At 41.8% G+C, this 20,982-nt stretch overlaps 1 protein-coding gene across 1 annotated transcript in view; it reads left to right on the forward strand.

The window, feature by feature from the left end:
• Window positions 1–20,982, forward strand: part of LOC128975706 (transmembrane protein 132D-like) — a 259,696-nt gene that overhangs the window by 207,426 nt on the left and 31,288 nt on the right. The window contains exon 5 of the mRNA XM_054392723.1: window positions 9,378–9,521. Within this exon, the coding sequence (XP_054248698.1) occupies window positions 9,378–9,521 (144 nt within the window). The remainder of the gene's footprint in view (window positions 1–9,377; window positions 9,522–20,982) is intronic.

Raw genomic sequence — 20,982 nt, forward strand, 5'->3', positions numbered from 1 at the left:
ACAGGCAAAGGCATTTTTCTCTCCCTTGGAGTGAAGAGGTTTATTTCCTGGCTTTTTCATCACTTAAAGATGTGGAATTGCATCCTGCAGTTCCAGGCAGCGTGCACAAGCCAGGGCTGCCTAGTCATGATAACATACAAATGTGAAACCAAGGAATTTACCAGTTTGAACATGAGCCTCTCTTCACCCAGGCAGATACTGTAGCACCTGGATTTTATTTCCAATATGCGTTTCTTTCCCTCTCCAGCTTTTTATTGAACATCACAGGCTGTGTAATGAGAAACCTCTTACTGCTGGTCATCTTATTGATGATCCCACTTTACCCTTGGATCACCTCCCTGTTACTGTGCTCATTCTCTCCCTATTTACTACCCATAGCACTGTCTTAGGTATTCAGCTTTTCTGCCCTTCCCCTCAAACTTCACATGATGGATTCTTTCTATAAAGAAATCAACGTTCATTAGTAAGAATATAAAATAGCCAAGAGGCTTTGCAAAACCCAACTTTCAGATGAAAGATAATTAGATATTTTTCCTGAATGCCTCACGTGTGGCAGTAGGAGGGGCAGACAGTCTCTGAGATATCCCATGCTGTGTTTTCCCTGCAGTACTACCCAGCCATTGGCTCTTCTCTGATTTTGACTGGAAAATTGTGATTGCTGTGCTTTCTACATGTATGTGGCTTTGTTTCATTGCTCATGCCAAATCTGCCCGCTCCATAAGCAGAGAGATTGTGGAGTTTCCTTCTCTGGAGACTTTCAAGACCCCTCTGGATGCATTCCTGTGCAGCTTGCACTAGAATCTATGGTCCTGCTCTGGCAGGGGGATTGGACTCGATGATCCCCAGAGGACCCTTCCAATCCCTGACATCCTGTGATCCTGTGATTCTGCCCCAGGGAGTGAGGGTGTGGCTGGATTTGAGTCACCTCTTCGTTGCAAGGACTGTAGACGAAGAAAGAAGGAAAAATATATTTAGATATTGATTTTGCCACCCATTCCTTTCCAAAAAAAATGAGTTTACAATCACATTTTGCTATGAAAAAAAAATAATCCTATTTTTCCCTGTCTAGAAGCTGTGTGGAAGTTGAGGAGTCAGCAGGTAGATGCACCCAGAGAAACATGCATTTGGGTTTCTCTTGGTGCTCCTTCTTAACCCTGCCTCAGCACATCTGATTGTGAGCTCTCTTGCCTGTACCAAGGGAAAAAAGGGAAACAATTTAAGAAAGTGCTTCAATTAAATGTGACTCATTTGCTTTTATATCCTCCTCCTCTCTCCCATTCCCAGTGACTTCAGATTTCACTCTGCACAATGAAAGGTGCACACATTAACCCAAGTAGCTGATTCTGAAGTTCAGGTCAGTCTTCTCACATTTTTGCATTAAGGTTTCACCATCATTTCTCATACCTGCAGTATTTCTAATTGTACTTGCAACCCTTCTGTTAGTGCTCAGCGCTGCTTTATGTGTGGGGCCATGTCTGAGTCCTGCATAGGATCATCTGTCCTGGCTCTCGCACCAACAGGCTGCTTCCTCTGGGGAAGGGGACAGGGAAGTCACCCTCTATGATTTCCCTCACCACTGGAGATGTCTCAGTCCTGGGTGGGTTGGTGTGCTTTGATGGATCTGATCTGAGAGTCAGCAATGCTTTTCTACCTCTTTGGTGCTATTTCCTGGTGCTTCCCGCAGCCATTCCCCACCCCCTATTCCATGCAGGCACAGAGAAGTTGTGGATAAATTAATTTTAATGGAAAAGGGATCAACATAATGATTACCATCAACACCCACATCCCACCTGATCCCTGCAACAGGTCTAATCCCACCCTCCTGCAAAACCCACCCCCTAATCCCACCCTCATACCCCACCACAGGCTGCAAGAGCCTGGCACTTTCTGCTGGTTTGTGGCAGTGGGACCACTCTGCTGCTTCTTCCTGCATTTCTCCAGCCTGATGTTCTGCTGGACACACTGTCCTGAGCTGGTGGTCGATTTGTTCCCACATCTTGCTGTAAATGCTCAGGCTTCATATTGATGGGACTGAAGTGCTCCATGCTCTGAATGGCCTTGGAGGTAATGAGGATGCTTTTGTCAGTGGACAACATCTTGCTGGGCAGCCTGAGTATCCTAATGTGGTGGGAGATAGTGGCACTAGTGCCCATGGAGATGATACCACCTGGGAAGGTGTCCTCATCCATGTGGATGCATCTTCAAGGTCCCTTCCAACCAAAGCTAGTCCAAGATTCAAAAATTTTAAGATTTCTGACCACAGTTCCTTTATCCCTTTGGACACAGAATTGCAGCTAATTGTGCAATGTCTTTTGAAAGCTTGGAAACCACAGGGAAAATAAAAATATTGGAACAATATTTTATTTATTCCAAGCTGTTTGCAAGCTTGGAGCTAACAATAATGTACTACAGCTGAGGACATTGACTTCGGAGCATTTCTCTGCACCACCATGTATCTAGCCCTGCCAGCTGCTTCTAAAACTTGTAATTCAGCTGCCATAATCTTATCATTAAAGGTGGATTTAAGTTTTAAGAACCAATGAACAGCCCTTTGTGCTTACACCCAGAAGCTGGGAGATGACTCTGCATTTAAGGTGCAAGCTCAGCTTTCCTCCAGCGTTGAGTGCTAATCCAGTATAATCGAGGGTTGGATGCTATGAACTCAGAGCAGCTTCTTTAGAGATGCATCTATTTTGCTTTATTATTCAGCTGCTGCTTTCTAACTTTCCAAATCTCTTCTATGTTTGTTGTTTTTTGTTTCCTAGCCTTGCACTGGTGACGTGAGGGGGGAAAAAAGCTGAATTTGACCACATCCATGAGGATGTCAAGCATTTAGACTTTATTGGTTTAGAAGCTTACTAAATTTAAACAGAAGCATTAACATGGCCTTAGGCTCTCTTGACAGTTATAAACTCTTCCTTGGGGGGATTTCTGTAATGCTTTCTAATCAGCTTAAGGAGTTAATTAAACAGCTGTCACTTAGCTTCTTAATTCTGAGACTTGATGCTAAATAAGATTTGAAATTAGTTTTGCATGACTGAAGCATGGATTCTCTGATATAAATAAGATGGCTGCTAGTTGAAGAGGAGCAAAATCTAGGCCTTTTTAAAATAAATAGTGAAAAGATTCAAGGTGGTAGCCTGGGTTAATGCTCTACAGGCTGACTAATAGAAAAGAAGGGAGAAAAAAAAAAAAAGAAAGAGGAAAAAGAAGAGTAATAATGGGTGCCAAATGGGATGGATTTTCATTACCATTTGGTGTCCTGCCCTGGGCTTTGGGAGATTTCAGTGATCATTTCATTCTCTTCCCTGTTGCACTCTGCACATATTAAACCCCAAAGTCAAGATACCTTCTGAAAACCAAAGGAACATGCTTGATTTTACAAGCCTGCAAAAAAATAGATGCCACTACTCTAATAAAAAATCTGCTGTGCTGGAAATCTGCTACTTATAGAACATGTCTTACAGTGTTGTGGGGACTTGTGAACACTTTTTTTTTTCCTTGTGTATTGTGGTAGGACATGTAGCCCAAGTTATTTTGAGGAAAGAGGTCTGCAGGTTTGTTAGGTTTTTTTTTTGAAACAAGCTGGCGCCTTGCTTGCTGCTGCATGCATTGTGACCTTTGTGAGGGCTAACAAGGCTTCAATGTTAAAATGATGTGCTGGATCATGCTCAGATGCTTTTGGAAAAGAATACTGACAGTGCTAAACCTTTCCATGCTGTATAAATCTGATGTGGAAAGCAGCTCCACAGAGAAAGACCTTGGAGTGCTGGTGGATAGCAAGTTCTCCATGGAACAGCAATGTGTTCTTGTGGCCAAGAGAGCCAATGGGATCCTGGGATGCATCAAGAAAGGTGTGTCCAGCAGGTCTAGGGAAGTTCTTCTACCTCTCTGCCCTGGGGAGACCACACCTGCAATACTGTGTCCAGTTTTGGGCTCCCCAGTTCAAGAGAGACAGAGACCTGCTGGAGAGAATCCAATGGAGAGCCATGAGGATGATTAGGGGACTTGAGCATCTCCCCTGTGAAGAGAGACTGAGAACCCTGGGGCTGTTTAGTCTGGAGAAGAGAAGACTGAGAGGGGATCTGATCAGTGTCTATAAATATATGAGGGGTGGGTGTCAAGTGGGAGGGGGCCAGGCTCTTTTGGGTGGTTCACAGTGATAAGACAAGGAACAATGGGTTCAAACTAGAACATAGAAGATTTCAGCTCAACATGAGGAGAAACTTCTTTGCAGTGAGGGTGACAGAGCACTGGAACAGGCTCCCCAGGGGGGTTGTGGAGTCTTCGTCTCTGGAGACTTTCCAAACCCACCTGGATGCATTCCTGTGTGGACTACCCTAAGTGATCCTGCTCTGGCAGGGGGGTTGGACTTGATGATCTCCTGAGGTCCCTTCAACCTCTGATATGCTGTGATGCTCTGATACTCTGATACTGTGAGGCCACAAAGCAAGAGTCATGTATTTATTTCTTTTAAAAGTCATTATTAACACAAACATTAGGAAATATTGTGTATATAGAGAGAACTAGGGTAAGAAAAAGAAATGCCCTAACATCTATAATGATATTGTTAAAGTCCTTTCTTTCACCCCAGGAATTACAAGGCAAAAGATGTCTGAAGGGAAATTAAATTGCAGGGAAGCTACCAATTAAAATTGAAAAAACTAATAGGTATTCACTTCTGCATTTCTGCTTAAATAGATGCTTACTGTGTACAGCTTCTGAATGTGTTTCTGCTGGAGGGCTTAATATGCTCGGTTATTTAATATGAATCTCTTCAGCAGGCAGAGAACGCTCACTCCAGAATCTTCTCTAAAAGTATTACTATTTTTTAACATGGTAGCAATTTCAGAATAAAGATTACCTGGTTTTCCACTTCTATTGCATAGAGAAAAATGTTTTCCTCTGATTATTGCTTCATTTTATTATTTGGGGGGTTCAGTGTATGTGAATTACAGAGATGTGCAGCATAATAGTCAGAGAAAGTTCAGCATCCTTTTAATAGCTGCTGAGGGAATCAACTTTTAGCTGTTAGAATATTTGGCTATCACTTTGCAAAAGCATAACTATCCCCATCTTGCAAGCCCTGCCATCATATCTCTTATAATCTATGTTACGTATGGATAAAGAATATCATATTTCTTCAGAAGATTCCTGTATCACTTAAGCAGCAAAAAGCAGCACTTTGAAATTAGTAACTGCTTGGATTTATAATTTTAACATGCTGAGATTCCAAACCATAAATCTCTGTATAGCTAAATAAGTATCATGTTTGTTTCCTCAAAATGAAATAATTTTTATATATCCTTTCACCAGGGGAGCACTAAGCCTTTTCTAGCCATTAAACAAAGGACTAAAGAAGCATTTTTACTCTGCCCCTGCTGTGTAAATTGGCGTAAATGGTTATTATGCCTCTATGTTCAAGGGTGAGACACAAACCAGGTGCCCACAGATTTCATCCTCCAAGTCTGTACATGCAGAGGTACCAAAAACTATGCAAGCAGAATATATAACTCTGTTGTTCTAGTGTAGGGTAACATAACTCTGCCTTCCTTTGCCCTTTCTTTACTTAAGATGAGTGGATTTGTTTTCCCAGGACTGAACAAGTAATTGCTGATAGAAAGTCAGAGAATTGCCACAGGTATTTGGGTGAACTCTAGGAATTGTTTCTTGCTCCTCATTTCCCTCACTCCTTTTGGAACAGGATTGGACAAAGATTATTTTGAGACTTTTATGACTGTCTAAGAATTGGCAATGGTGTCGCATGCTGCATGTTGTGCTGAGAGCCTGGGCTGCATCAGGAGAAGCGTGGCCAGCAGGTCAAGGGAGGTGATTCTCCTCCTCTACTCAGCTCTGGTGAGACCCCACCTGGAGTACTGTGTCCAGGTCTGGAGCCCCTATTACAAGAGGGATATGGACATGCTGGAAGGTGTCCAGAGAAGGGCCACCAGGATGAGCAGAGGGCTGGAGCACCTCTCCTATGAAGAGAGACTGAGAGAGCTGGGGCTGTTCAGTCTGGAGAAGAGAAGGCTCTGAGGTGACCTTATTGTGGCCTTCCAGTATCTGAAGGGGGCTACAAGAAAGCTGTGGAGGGGCTTTTTAGGCTATCAGGTAGTGACAGGACTAGGGGGAATGGAATAAAGCTGGAAGTGGGGAAATTCAGACTGGACATAAGGAAGTTCTTCACCATGAGAGTGGTGAGAGCCTGGAATGGGTTGTCCAGGAAGGTGATTGAAGCCCCATCCCTGAAGGTGTTTAAGGCCAGCCTGGATGAGGCTCTGGCCAGCCTGATGTAGTGTGAGGTGTCCCTGCCCATGGCAGGGGGGTTGGAACTAGATGATCCTTGTGGTCCATTCCAACCCTGACTGATTCTATGATTCTATATGAACTGTGCAAGGTTCTGTAAACTCCTGCTATGGACAAAAATGGCAAAACCTTGAATATGAAATGTTTGCTTTTGGACAGACACACCTTATGAATGTGCTTCCTTAATCAGCTGTGCAAACGTTGATCTCTTTTAAGCACTCTCATTAAAGTGAGTGCCATTATTCACACAGCTGGGTTAAGTACAGGTCTGTCAGATTATAGCCTCAGACAGAAAGCTTTGGGGCAGGACCTGACACCATCTTACTGAGCTTTGGAGCCAGCTGAGACTCTGGACATGCAGAAATTCCCTATGGATTAGCTGTGCTATGCACATGGTTTTAGCAGGTGGCTAAGAAGGGAAGCAGGGTAGTGGCAGTGAACAGCTGATGTACTAAGCAGCCTGTTTTTGCAGATGCTTCCATAAAGGTGCAGGTACCAGGTGTATTAGGGCATAGCCTGTACTCAGAATATCCAAAGTCAGCACTTGGGAAATTCACAGACTCAGAAGAAATCCCTGAAGCTTGTGAGAATTGTTCTCAGTTACTTAGCTCCTATCAGGTGAAATTACATTTGCCTTTGGTAGGCAGACCTCATTAATCACGCTGTTTCAAAGGCTTGGTTATTAAACTTCCCTTTGCTTTATAAAATAAATGCAAGGGTCATACTGTAATGTATTAACTGAAGGAAGAAGGTCTTTTCAGCTTGGTACAAGGGTGCAAGTAGCTAGGCATGTGGTATGGCCCCAAACAATCCCAATGAAATGAGATTCATGCCCAAGTGGTTGCAAAATCAGGACCTAATGCCTGAATTTGGTAACTGTAGTGCTTACTAGCACTTGTTCTTTCAAGCTGCCCCCATTTGCAGTTCTGTGGAGCCCCTAGGAGAGTGGCAAAAGCATCTAAATAATCTGCATGCAGTAACTGCTGCAAAGCCCAGCTGTGAAAAAAATGAAAGAACCTGGAAACTTAATTGCAAATCTTTCTGCAATCTCAGTTGCCTGAACAATAGATTCTCTGCTGAGAACAAATGTGCACTCAAGACAGAAGGGCCTTACAGTGCAGGCAGATATTCTCACCTTTGTATGAATTTAATTTCAGGCTATCTGAAGAGCTTTTGTGCTGTGGGAGGGAAAGGAATTTCTTCTTAAGTTCTGTTTTTGTGAAATCCTGTTTCACCCTCCCCTAAAGGTCATGGTGAGGATGGGGCAACTTTAGCAAAGCAGTTTTCAAAAGACTAGGAGGCTAGGATTTTTCTCTTTCTTTAAATATTGCTTTGAGTCTGAATACAGTTCCTCTGTTTCTTTAAGTAATAGGAAAAGGTCTTTTTGATCTCTTTCCTTTAGATGAGAGAAATCTCAGCTTTTCCTCTTTAGCCCAAGAGGCAGTAGAGGGAGTCCTCATCTTCTGGTAACTTGGTTTCAATCTCCCACTTTGTTGTCTTCCACAAGTAAAATCAGGTCAGTCTCAGAGCTCATAGTGTGAGCTACTTAGATAATGAGAAGTTAACACTTGGGGGGCTTTGGAAGCCATTATTTCACAAGAGCCAGCTTAAATCAAGGATCTCTTGTTCTATGGGACAGTCTGTGCTTTGCAAGCTCTGTTCTGCAAAACTCAGAGATCTTTTCAGGACTGAGCAGTATCTTGCAATTAAGAGCAGAAGAATTCAGGCACCAGTTTGTGCTCTTTGTGCATCATGACACGAGCCAGCAGCGTCTGCCGTGTGAGACTGATGTGACCCCCAGGGGACTGAGAGCACTGTGTTTAGTCTCATGCTCTTCATACAATCAGAACTCAGCTCTCTTAAATTAGAAGTGATAAATCAAGCAGAGGAAGGCATTTTGCAATAATCATCACAACAACCATGTGCCAGAGACACAGGTCACAGAAGAGCTTGCTTTCTTTAAAGAGCTCAGGTCCTTCTCAGCATTCCTCCTTTTTTGGGGGAGAGGATGGGTTTGTATGAGCTTCATTCCAAGGTAAACAGACAGTCATGGTAAAGAGACAGGGTAAGTTCTAAAAAACTTGGCAAGGGTCTGATTTCCTGCAGTCCTGTGGCATGTGTCATCACTTGTGCAAGACTAGAAGACTCTTACACTTACATGTGGCACTCTTAATTTCCTAGGAGACAGAGCAGTGGAAACCAGATCTTATCTGTCATGACAGGCAGTGCCACTAGCCTGTGTGAGTTGTTGGATCTTCCAGCACTGCATCCCAAAGAGTAGCCTAAAGCCTACCCCTGAGACTAGAGCTGCTTCCATATACATGTCCATCTGGAGTGTCTAACTGAAGGTTCAGTCAGAGGCCATGCTAGAGCACACCCTGAGTGCCAGATGGTTGGATGTGCTCTCAGGTGGCTTTTGTAGCAGCTGTTTTCCCTCTGCAGGATGTCCACAGGCTGGAAGTTAGAAAGTGTGCATATTGCAGAAGGCACTCCCCACTGTAGGGACTTGTAAAAGATCACCCAGGAGATTTGGGGCAAAGTGGATTTCTGACTAACGTCAATCCAAACTTGTTCCCTAACAAAGACACACTATTTCTCTGGCCTAAATATTGGCAGTGTTTGGCCAACAGTGTCATAGAATGTCAGATTTTGTAGAAAACCTTTCAGAAAACAGGGAGGTTTTTTGTAAACCAGCAAGACTTAAACCCTTTTCATTTTAATGGGATCAGCAAGATCATTAATGAGCTCCTCATGATGGAAATTTCACTATTGCTAGATTCAAGGCCCATCTTAAGTGGAGCAGGGTCATTCCTCAGCTGTTAGGTTGCTCTGACACTTGATGGTGAACATCTGTAGAATATCAACTAGGGAATGACAAATAACAGCCCTGAATCAGGACTGGGACTTTGCTTCCAGGACTTAAGGGAAGAAGTTTGTCTTTCTTGCCTACTGCACTTGGAACAGTTCTTGGTATAGCCATTAGCAAGTAAAGCAAAGCTGATTCTAGGTGGTACTAAGGAATTAACAGCCAAATATATTAACTAAAGGGGCTTTTTTTTTTGGTCTCCTAGGAAGCAGAGATCCTGAATACAGCTATTCTCACTGGGAAAACAGTGGCAGTCCCTGTCAAGGTGATCTCTGTGGAAGATGACGGTACTGTGACTGATCTTCTGGAATCTGTGGAGTGCAGATCATCAGATGAAGATGTCATTAAGGTAGGATCATGCTACTCCTTTACACAAAGGCAGAGACCCTGCAAAACAGTGGTGTCCTCTAATGCAACAAGTTCTTATATCTTGCTAACTATTCCAGAGCTGGAAGACAAAGGTTTATGATTGCTGTTACATACAGATTGCTTCAGTGGAGCAATAAAACAAACACAAAACCACACATGTTCCATCCTGCATGTCAAATACTTGGAACTGTCTGCCAATTCTGAAGTGTTTTCAGACTTCACTCCACCTTTGCCTTTTACTTTTCAGCTATAGGGGTTGTGTAGGTTCAGGAATGTTGTCAGCTGATGTTCTAGAGAAGGAGGGAGTTTCTATGGACTTGGTTTACAGCACTGGAAGAGGAGCTGTATGACTCCAAAATTTGAATCCCTTCTTGGTACTGACCCAGTAGTGTGTTGCAAAGAATGTTAGCTCTAAATTTGGAGTTGTCTTTGGTTGCAATTGCTATGGCAGTATCTCACAAGAAACATGTTGGCTGCCAGTCATGAACTGGTAACTACTGGGTAAGACACTTGACCAGAGAATTTATGCTGTACAACAGCTCTATAGGCTAAACTTCCTTGAAAGATAAATGGCAGGCAATGAGATACTGCTACTCTTAGTGCTGATTCCCTGTGTGAAGGAGGGGAGGAGAGAGCCTGCAGGAATGCCTTTAAAGAATGCCTTTTTCTTACTGAAGTCTTAGGATCAGACTGGACCCTTGAGACAATTGCTGCTTCTTGAAGGTTTTCAGCTTGTATCAATGCTACAACTAAATTCATATGGCTTGGTTAATGGATAACGAATGTTAATGGTAGTGGAAAGGCATGGTCAGCAGTGGTGATAGTGGGAGACATGGTGGAAAGTATTCCAGCATGGTGACAGAAATGTTGGCTTGTCTACAGCAGCTTCTCTCTTTTCACAAACTCATCTGTGACTGTCACTGGAGAAGTCAAAATGAGAGACACAGCTACAAATAAAAGTTAAAACTGAGGGGTTTCTGACACAGCCAACATGTCACAAAATGATTACAAAGACTACAGGCCACCCCTGCAGCTGCTGGAACTCACTGTTACCCCATTAACTTTTGTGAACTGCACCATATTGAGGACTTGGCCTTTGTGAAATTTGCCTTAGCCTAGAGCTGGCTGGATTGCTAATCTTTCTCTCTGTTATGTTAGTTCACTTTAATTTGAATTCAAGCTGCTGAGGGTAGTTTTTAGCTCCCAAGCTATCCTCACTGGGCCCCATTAACTGGAAAAGACTCTTCCTAGTGGACATTTTTCTGCCTTTGTAGGCAAAGATTGAGTGTATTTGGTTGGGAGCATTGTGTGGGAAACTGTTGGGAGTTTGAGACATGCCTGTAAGTTCAGTAACTTCCTGTTACAGAGGGAAGGACAACTTGGAGCCATGTAATTGAAAACTAGAGCTGAGTATAGGTATAAATGATCTTCCCTGAGCTATTTCTGAACAGATATTAACTTATTTCATTGAGAAAAAAATTGCAGTTTTTACACTCATTGGACTTGTTTTAACTAATCTCTTCATGGTAATTTCTTACACACAAGATGAACCCAAGCAATTTTCAAGTCCAGCATTTTTTATCTTTCCCTTTTAGCTTCTGCGCAGGATTTCTATTTATCTAAATATTCACCATGATAGTATTTTCTCATCAAATGTGGCTTTCTGGCTATCATCATAGAGAGGTGTTTTGTGTTTTGTTTTTTTTTTTTTAAGTCCATAAACCCCTTTTGAATCTAGTCAACTTGCCAAATACAGCAAACTATTAGTCTGAAGCTAAAAATAGGTGTTATTTGTGGTCCTTGTGTTGTGGAAGTCTTCACTCACTAACTCATTAACTAAGTTCTAGTTATTTCCACAGAATGTTTTAAAAATCAGGGTTTTTTTCCAAAGTTTTAGTTTGGCAGAATGATTAGGTGTGTTAACTATGTGTCCAATTCTGGGCTCCTCAATTTAAGAAGGATATTGAGACATTTGAACGTGTCCAGAGAAGGGCAACAAGGCTGGGGAGAGGTCTTGAGCACAAGCCCTATGAGGAGAGGCTGAGGGAGCTGGGACTGTTTAGCCTGGAGAAGAGGAGGCTCAGGGGAGACCTCATTGATGTCTACAACTACCTGAAGGGAGGTTGTAGCCAGGAGGGGTTTGGTCTCTTCTCCCAGGCAACCAGCACCAGAACAAGAGGACACAGTCTCAAGCTGCACCAGGGGAAGTTTAAGCTCGAGGTGAGGAGAAAGTTCTTCACAGAAAGAGTAATTGGTCAGTGGAATGTGCTGCCCAGGGAGGTGGTGGAGTCACCATCCCTGGAGGTGTTCAAAAAAAGATTGAATGTGGCACTCGGGGCCATGGTTTAGTTAGTCATGAGGTGCTGGGTGATAGGTTGGACTTGATGATCTCTGAGGTCTTTTCCAGCCTTGCTGATTCTATGATTTATGTTATGGTTTTGTCTGATACAAATCTGCACCAGTCTATGGTATACAATACACTCAGTTCTAACCCTGGCAGAGAGGCTGAAGTGGTGGGACTGCTTAAGTGTATAGCCAGCATCATTTGTAAGTACATGAATACATCAATAAAGGCTTCTCTGTGCTGATTCATAGATAAACCATTGCAAAATGATGCTTGGGACAGGCCCTGTGCCAAAACAGGAAATCACTAGTCACAGGCCAAAGCATTCTGGGCTTCTGCAAACATCCTGCTAGAGTTCACTCCTCCACAGAAGGAAGGCAGATTTCAGCAGCTTTAAAATGAGTTGCCAGTTCAAAGTCAGCTCTTAATTGAAAATATGTCTCCAGGTTTCTAGTTTACCTGCTCTGTTTCAGACCAAGCCTTATTCACAGACATCTTATCTAATGAAGATAAAGATATATAATTACTGGCCAGCCTTCAGCATCCAACAGTAATTAGAGTTTCTGTTCTCTGGACATTAGATTAGTGACTATAAAATGGAAGAAAAAGCCTGCTTAAAATACTCATGGAAATGTAAAGATTAAGATTACATTTCTTGGTGTCTTTACCGGTGTTATTTTTCAATGCATCTGTCATGCAACATTTAAGAGATTGAATACATCTTTATAGCTCTGCTTTTTTTTTTTTTTTTTTGTGTTGATTTATGATGAGTGTAACTTCATTTTCCTTGCAGAATGAGGATATCTCGTTCTTCTTTTTTTGCTGAGGCTTGGAAGAACTTTAAAGAGCTGGACCAAATTCTGCATTGACTTGTTTTTGACCTGTTCATATAGTTGACCTTAGTTGAATAAGTCAGAACAGAGTCTAGTTCACTGAAACAATATTTTTACTGACAAATGGTTGCCTGAAATTATTTGGCAAGAATTTCAAGGCATTATAAAGAAGTTCTGATCACTGAAGTGGATAGTAAGACTCTGGCTGACCTCATGGAAAAGAGAGAGATTGGTAAGAAGACCAAGAGTTGTTAACATGGAAAATATTCTCAAGATTATTTTAATCAAGAATGAGGAGAGAGAGAAAATCAACATCTTTTAATCTTTCCTCTTGAAAAGGCATTTCTATTTCAAAATGTCCATTTTTTTCAAGGCTCAACAAACTCTGAAACTCTCCAAAGCAACACTTTCCAATGCTTTAGATTTTCTGTTTGATGAGTTAATTGGAAAATCTTCATTTTGGTTGCTCTGAAACAAAAACACCTTTAGGTTCGTTTTGTTTGATCAGTTAACTAAAAATTCCAATATAGTCTCAGATCTGTCCAGAAACCACTTGCCAGAAGTCACATAGTGAACGATGCCAACACTGGGAACAGGACAGAGTTTCTCTGGCCTCTTTTTGTGTCACACTCTGCATTTTGTAGATGACTCCATTCAAAATCTGTGCTAGCCAAAACTTCATGCCCTTTCTAACAAAATACCTTCAGCATCTTGTAGTTTTCTGAGATCTCAGAGAAGGATGCAGACAAGAGCCAGACATACCAACTTTTGTCTGTGTTTTAAGGAAACTCCTGGGGCAGAAGGAGTGAAAGGAGGGTTGTTACTTTTGGTATGTTTTGCACAACCTAGGACTTAGTATAGAGCCAAGGGTCTGTGTCCATGTGCAGAGGCAGGATGTTACAGGACAGCCTCTCGCTCTGAATTCAAGATTTGGTGAGACCACAGCCCTAATACTGTGCTCAGTTTTAAGCCCCTTACTAGAAGAAGGACATTGAGGTGCTGAAGCATGTCCAAAGAAGAGCAACTAAGCTGGTGAAGGGCCTTGAACACAGGTCTTACAAAGAACAGCTGAGGCAACTGGGGTTGTTTAGTCTTCAAAAGTGGAGGCTGGGAGGAAACCTCATTACCCTCTACAATTACCTCAAAGGAGGTTGGAACGAGGTGGGAGTTGGTTTCCTCACATACAACAATATACAAGAGGAAAAGGCCTCAAGTTGTGCCAAGGGAGGTTCAGATTAGCTATTAGGAAAGTTTTCTTCACAGAAATGGTTATCAGGCATTGACACAGGCTGCCCAGGGAGGTTGGTGAAGTCACTGTCTCTGGAAGTCTTTAAATGATGTGTAGATGTGATGCTGAGGGCCATGGTTTAGTGGCAGTAATGTAGCAGTAGCAGTGGGATTATAAGCTCTGGGCAAGAGGTGATGATCTTAAAGGTCTCTTTCAACCTCAACACTTCTATGGTTCTATGGATTCCCATTTCCCAAAGCTCTGCAACCAGTTCTGCCTGTGGGATGATTGCCTGGCACTTGTGCTTGTGCAGAGGCTCATCTCTCTGGCTTTGCATGAGGAGCAAAGCAGTAATCTTTTGCCCCTGCTTGCTCTTTATTCAGCAGCTGGAGAGCTGCAAAGCCAAACTGCACCAGCCAGAGCTACAGGAGAGGGAGTTACTGCTGGTCAAGCTAAGGGATGGTAGCTGCTTTGCTCTCTTCACTTTGGACTGCATTAGAGGGCATAAAAATGTATGACAATTTGTAAAATATTACTGCAGACCAATAAATCTTTCAATAACACTTAGTGAGGTTTTATCAGTGGAAAAATAACTTCTTTTTAATCAAGTGGCAGACTTTACAAAACCTGAAGTGTCAGAGCATTTAAAATAGCCTGAAGCAAATAGTGTTTTAAAACATTAAACTTTTAACAGCTGTTTCTTCTCTCCCTTACACTGGTGCAGTTCAGGGTAAAAAAAAAAACAAAACAAAACAAACAAACAACAAAAAAGTGACATTTTTCTAGTCAGTGGAGTGACAGAGTAAAAAATCAAAGAGAGAAGGTAACTGAGTCCAGGATTTTATCTGCTCCTTAGTTTAGGATTGGCAGCTCCAGTGGTGCAGATTTCACAACCAGATTGCTAGTGGCAGTCCATTTGTCATTCTTTCTGCAATGCATTCTTGGATGCATGTGATTACACAAGTTTTCAGTCCCTGTTTTCAACTAGAAAAGAAAACCTTCATGGCTGCAGGCCAGAGGTATAGGGCCCCAGAATGGAGGTACTGCAAAGACACACACAAAAATTGAAAAGCCAAGAGATTATAAAGATCCTAGTTTCCCTGTGATCTCTTGAGTTTAAGCCAAGCCAAGAGTAACTTGAGATGTATCTCATGGCTTGATTGAGTCTTAACAACTCACCTAGTCAAAAGGGAGAAGCCAAACATTCACTCTGTCAAGGTGCTTTCTCCAGGGAATTAGTGGAGGGATGACAGAAGGAGGAGAGAGCACCCTGCCCTGGAGGCAAAACAAAGTGGGAGAGCAGGAAGAGTGAGGAAGAGCAAACCCCTATTTCAGAAGCAGTGGTCTATTAAACTCAGGTAACCAGAATGTGCAATATCCCATTGGCAAATGGGTTTTGGTCATTCAGAGGACCCAAATAGAATGAAAAAGTAGATGTAACCTGCTGAAAGGCACCAAAGAAAACACTTTGCCATCAGCAAACGGGATTTTGTCTACACTGAACATGTGCATGCAGTATGGTTGTGTAGGGCTGAATTTATAATGGGAAAATAAACCTCTGCCTTGAGGGTTCAGTGAAAATCAAATTCATGCCATGGTTTTCCACAATATAATGTGCTTTCTCTCACCAGCAGAACTGTCTTATTCCTTCCCAAATTATTTTGATCTCTCTTGAAATAAACATTTAAGTCAGCAAATGGATGTTTTTATTTTCTGCAATGTCCAAACATTTCATTTTGATAGAAAATGATGAAATCATGGCCTGTCATTTCAACTCAGTTTCAATATTTCTGGCATCTGAATATTTTTTGAACTTTTCACCTTAGGATAAAGCAACTGTGAAAAAGAAAATACTTTTCCTGATCTCCTGTAGTAATCAGGAGACAGGACAAACTCAGGAAAATACACTGTCCAAAATAAAAGTTGTAATAAGAACAGCTGGGTTCCGCCCACGTGCTGCTGATGTTCATTAAAAAGGGAGCAGAAACAATTTAAATCTCTCTCTAGCACAAAAAGCAACCATGCCAAAGATGAGTTCTGAATGCAGGACTGATAGAAGAGTCCCACATCTCCCAGACATCATCTGAAACTCACCTAAAGCTGTTGGAGTTACTGGATTTGTCTCTTTCATATTCTGCCAGCTCATCATTCTGATGAGAAGTAGCAAGGGTTTTGTGGGGTGGTTTACCTTCTCTTTGTAATCATCCATACTGAAATCCCAGTGTGACTGCTGCAGTTGCTGTGGCATACAGTTTCTTTGTATTTATGAAAGGCTGTAAGCCCAGCTCCTCTGTAACAAAAATATCCATGTAGTTCCTCAATTGAGACTTCCTCTGAATTGTAGAGAAGGTACTCAGAAATGTGTCTTTTTGTGCTTAATGGGAAAGAACATGTGGTTTTGTAGAGCCAGGGGTGAAAATCTCCTGCTTTCTGTGCCTTTTTCTGTTCCTTTATTGCAAGCAACATCTATATCCACAAAAAGAACGAGCCAAATCTAAAGAATATCCGAGCAGTGATGCCAAAGGGAGTCTAAGTGAGCAGAGTTAATAATGTGCTGAATCCAGAGGGGCTGATGAATGTCCTTAATGTGTTGACCAATTGCTAAGGTGCAATTCTCTGACTATTTAAAGCTGACTAACATGGAGCTGCCATCCCTGCCTTTCTGCTGGCCATGAGTGCAGCTGAGTGAAAATGACTGGGTTGGGTTGGGTTGTTTTCTTTTGGTTGGTTGCTTTTGTTGGTTTGTTGGTTGGGTGGGTTTTTTTTTTTTTTTGATGAATGAGCTGCTCTTCTGCTCAGCTCCCTGCTCCCTGACTGAGCTCATTTCTGGTGCCCACCATGCTGGAAAAAAACAACAGAATGTTAGGGGTTAGAAGGGACCTGGAATCCCCCCGCCAGAGCAGAATCACTTAGAGTAGGAGGAGTGACATTGTAGTGGGAATCAGTAGGTGAGGGTGAGAGTGCTGCTTTCTATTGTGTATTTGTATGACATGTGAAATTATGGTTTTACACAGGCTTGCCATGCTGCCACACCACTGGTCTGATAGTGCCCATGTAAAAGGCTTATCCTGGTTCCATACCCCTGAATCCCCCCAGTGAAGATGCTCTGGAACAATCATGAAGATGTTCCAAGTGTCTGAGCTGTTTCTGAGTGTCAGATTTGTACAGCTGAAGATACCTGTGTAAGAATGTCAAATATATACAGTCAACAGAAAAGCACAATCGATCTCCCTTTGCTTCCCCCCAAGGGGACCCTTCCCAAAGGGGCCTCTCTCTCCCAGGAGCTTCCCCCCCAGACCCCTCTTGGACAGAAAGCAGAGTTAGTTAGAGCAGAAAGTTAACTTAGCTGCCAAGGTCAGTGTGTGTTATCTTCAGCCAGAAGAGAAGAAGAAGAAAACAGCAGCCAGCCCACACTGCCGACGCAGAATGCCCTACTTTGTTTTGGGTAATAGTTCTTAAACATTTCTATCTATCCAATGGAAGTGTTTAGAACAATCAGTTATTTTGCTTTCTTACACCCAATAGTGACTTATTTACATTCTTTCACTTTCTCTGTTCTGAACTTTGCAAGGAAAAATTAAAAAGATAGTTTCAAACCATCATACCTTGCTTCTCAAAAGGGATTTAGGTATCTTACTGTTTTTAGCTGCTTTCGAAACCCAGCTCATTGTATACTGAATCCCAGTGCTGAGAAGGGCTCCATCACCTCAATGCAAAGAGACTGGTTGATCTCTAGAAAAAAAAAAAATGTGCTGAGGAAGTAAGGAAGAGACAAGCTGAATATAATGGGGAATGAGTTCTGTTCTTCCTTCCATTGGGCTAAGCCAGCAGTGCACTACTGAAGCACAGGGTGTTACACTGATAGAAATGAAAGCTCAGTTGGACTCACATAACTGAATAACACCTGTCTCCAAAACAGAAACTTGCATTAATCATTATAACTTGTGATTCTTTCTGTTAAAAAGCTCCCTTTAGCTATAGAACTCGGTGCTCTCCAGTTCCAGTGACCCTCTGCCACTTCCTTGTAGAAGATGTGGTATTTATAGCCCTTCATGCCTGCTCTAAGCCATCCTCCAGATCGACACAAAATTTTGTTGTTTTGTTACCATGCAGTAAAAACTTAGGATATGCCATATAAATTACTGTCTTCTCAGCCCAATTTAGAGATTTTTTCTGGACATATCATACACAGCATAGCCACTAAATGACTTTGCTTTTGCTTATCATTTGCCGGGCTGTCCAGATATTGTATTTGCTGTGGTCTTATTGAAATAAAAATATATGTGACAAGATGTTTCAGCTGACCTAAATATGCCTAGATCCCGTGATTGTTTCACTACTAGATTGATTAATGTTAGCTGAAGATGAGGCTGGTGATCTGGAGAGAGTAGAGGAACTGCTGATCAGATCTGAAACATCCTGAATATTAGCAATGGGATGCTTAGAGGACTCCTGGAGTTCTCAGGAGCTAATTGAAGAACCAGGGGCTTATTTAGGACATATGTATATGAAAAAAAGGGGAGCCTACAAGTATTAGGAAAGGTAAGATTCCAAAAGGACATCATGAGCCTGGACTGGTAATCATGTCCGGGTCTCTCTTCACCACTGGCAGTGAAGAAAGGAAATATGCTCTAGTGGCTAAACCTGGGGTGGGAATTGAGGCATTACAGACTTTAATAAGAGCTCAGAATGCACTCTTTTATTTTCATTTAATTTGCCTATGCCTTAATAAGATTGGGTAACAACTGGAGAACTCATTGGATGGGTTTTCAGATGCTGCATTGAAATGTGTTATAGTGTGGGCTTTCAGCTGTGACATCAATGTGCTATTGTGATCTTTGGCATGCCATTTATTTGCTCACTCTCAGCACAGACACATACAAAAGATGTATAATGGTTCTGAATTACCTTGACAAAAAAAGAGCATTAATATTAAATCCTTGGAAAATGCTTTGAGATCTTTACATAAAATATATCTAAGCATCACCATAATGGTTGTTAATAATATACATAAACCTAACTAGGACAGAGCATGGACTGCTTGGGAAGCATTCCTGATAAATTTGATGTAATCACTGCACATAAAAATTACTGTCATGACAAAATATTAGTGGCTGAGTAAGGATTTAGAAATATTTCCAGATTTCTTATGTACAGAGTCCATGCAGGCCTGCTGACTGGAGAGTTCTTCCCTTCTAGCCACCATTTTGCATTACTTTCCAAGACCTTAGTGAGGCAAACACATAACCCTCTGCCTGAATCTTGAAAAGCAAGGACTTTGTACACCAGGCTAAAAGAATTGACTTAGGCAAGAGAACTCCAGACCTTTTTGGCTGATCTACTGAAGTGGGGTACTTTTGAAATTAATTTTCTATTGTCTTAAGCAGCTAATCATGTTTGCTATTTACCAGACCAAAGACTAATTAATAAAGAAAAGAAATGTAGTCACAGATCTAGAGAGTGAATGGTTCCCTTTAGTAGCATGGATTGGTTTCTGGGAGCAGTCCTGAGTGCATCTACCTTCAGGAGAGAATCTTGCAGATCAATGTCTGGCTACATCTGGAGTGGTGAAACAGATATATTTAGAAAGTAGATTTTCCTGTGCCTCTTTGCTGCCGTATGCATGCAGGAAAATTAACATAAAGACATTGTATGGGGGATGATAGATGTCTTCCTCCAGTGCTTGACTCTCTTAGTTGCTGTTGTCACCAAAGTTCAGCTAGTGGTATCCAACCCACCTGTCACCAGAACTCAGCCTCACCTCTCACTCCTCCAGCAGTTCTCCTGTAGTGACTACCCAGCTGTTCCAAACTGTCTGTTGCTGCTATTTTTGCTCTTTTTTTGTGCTTGCTGTGTCTTAGTTTTCCCTGTGTTTCTGCCCTTACTCACCCTTTGGAGTGCCAGTTTTTAGCCTTCTTCTGTCAGTCCCGTTGGCAACCTTTGCTGAAAGCTCTGAGACAGCAAAATATCTACTGGGATCCTAATGTGCCATTGGCTGCATGTCTAGATTCTGCAGTTCCCTCTTTAAGACTTGCAGAATTTCCAGGAAGGGAGTTAGGTAAGCTTGGCAGGACAAATGTATCCTATGAAAGACCAGTCAGTTCATCCTATTTCAGAGATACTTTTGGTGTGGCAAATCAAATATTAAAAATCTTTATCCTTAAATAGCTCAAAATATTTTGAGGCAGCTGTTTTGCATTGTTTCATTCTGTCACACAGAGTGTACTTGTGCTCTCAGCTCTTCTCTGGTTTTTCTGGGGTGACTTTTGACTGCCCAATTACTTGTTCTTTTTGCAGTTATTTGATGTAGTACTTCTGCAGGATTTCCAAGAGCACAAGCAGGTAAACAAGTAAGGTAGCTCTGAAAAGTAATTTAAGATGTCAGAATACAAGGAGTTATCCAAATCCAGTCAATTATCAAAAAGAGTTTCTTGTAACAGTTCTCACACTTTACACCAGGAGGGAAGATCTCATCTGTTGCCCTTTCTAAGACTGTGGCAGGGAGCATTGTATTTGTTTGTAGGAAACAGTAGTGTTACCACTATTCCCACATCAGCTACCCATGGAAATGCTGAACAACTTCCCTGTTTCAGCCTTATTTTGCAGCATCACCTTGTTTAACTGCTTATTGGATGATAAGCCTGATTGTTGAAGCTGTTTAGGCATTTAAATCCAATTAATTTAATTGGGAATTAGAAACCTAATCACCTGCAAAATAAAAAAAAAAAAAAATTGGCCTTAATGGCTCCTTAATTTTAGTTAAAGGTATAACTGTGTATTTAGACCAGGTGGGTACTAGACAAAGCTGCTATTTCCTCTCAATTTATATAATCTCTTCCATATAATAGCTATTAAAAATTACTTGATTGCTCACAATCAGGTAATTATTTTGCAGGGGATTGGGGATTTTGGGTTTTGGGGGTTTTTGTTGTGGTTTTGTTTGGTTTTTTTTAGTAAATTTAGGACATCTTCTTTAGACTTCAGGATTTGAGTGCCTTCAGCCACTTCTTTTAGCATTTGTGAGCATGTGTAAAGC

The sequence above is a fragment of the Indicator indicator genome, chromosome 26, assembly GCF_027791375.1.
Source record: "Indicator indicator isolate 239-I01 chromosome 26, UM_Iind_1.1, whole genome shotgun sequence".
NCBI lineage: Eukaryota > Metazoa > Chordata > Aves > Piciformes > Indicatoridae > Indicator > Indicator indicator.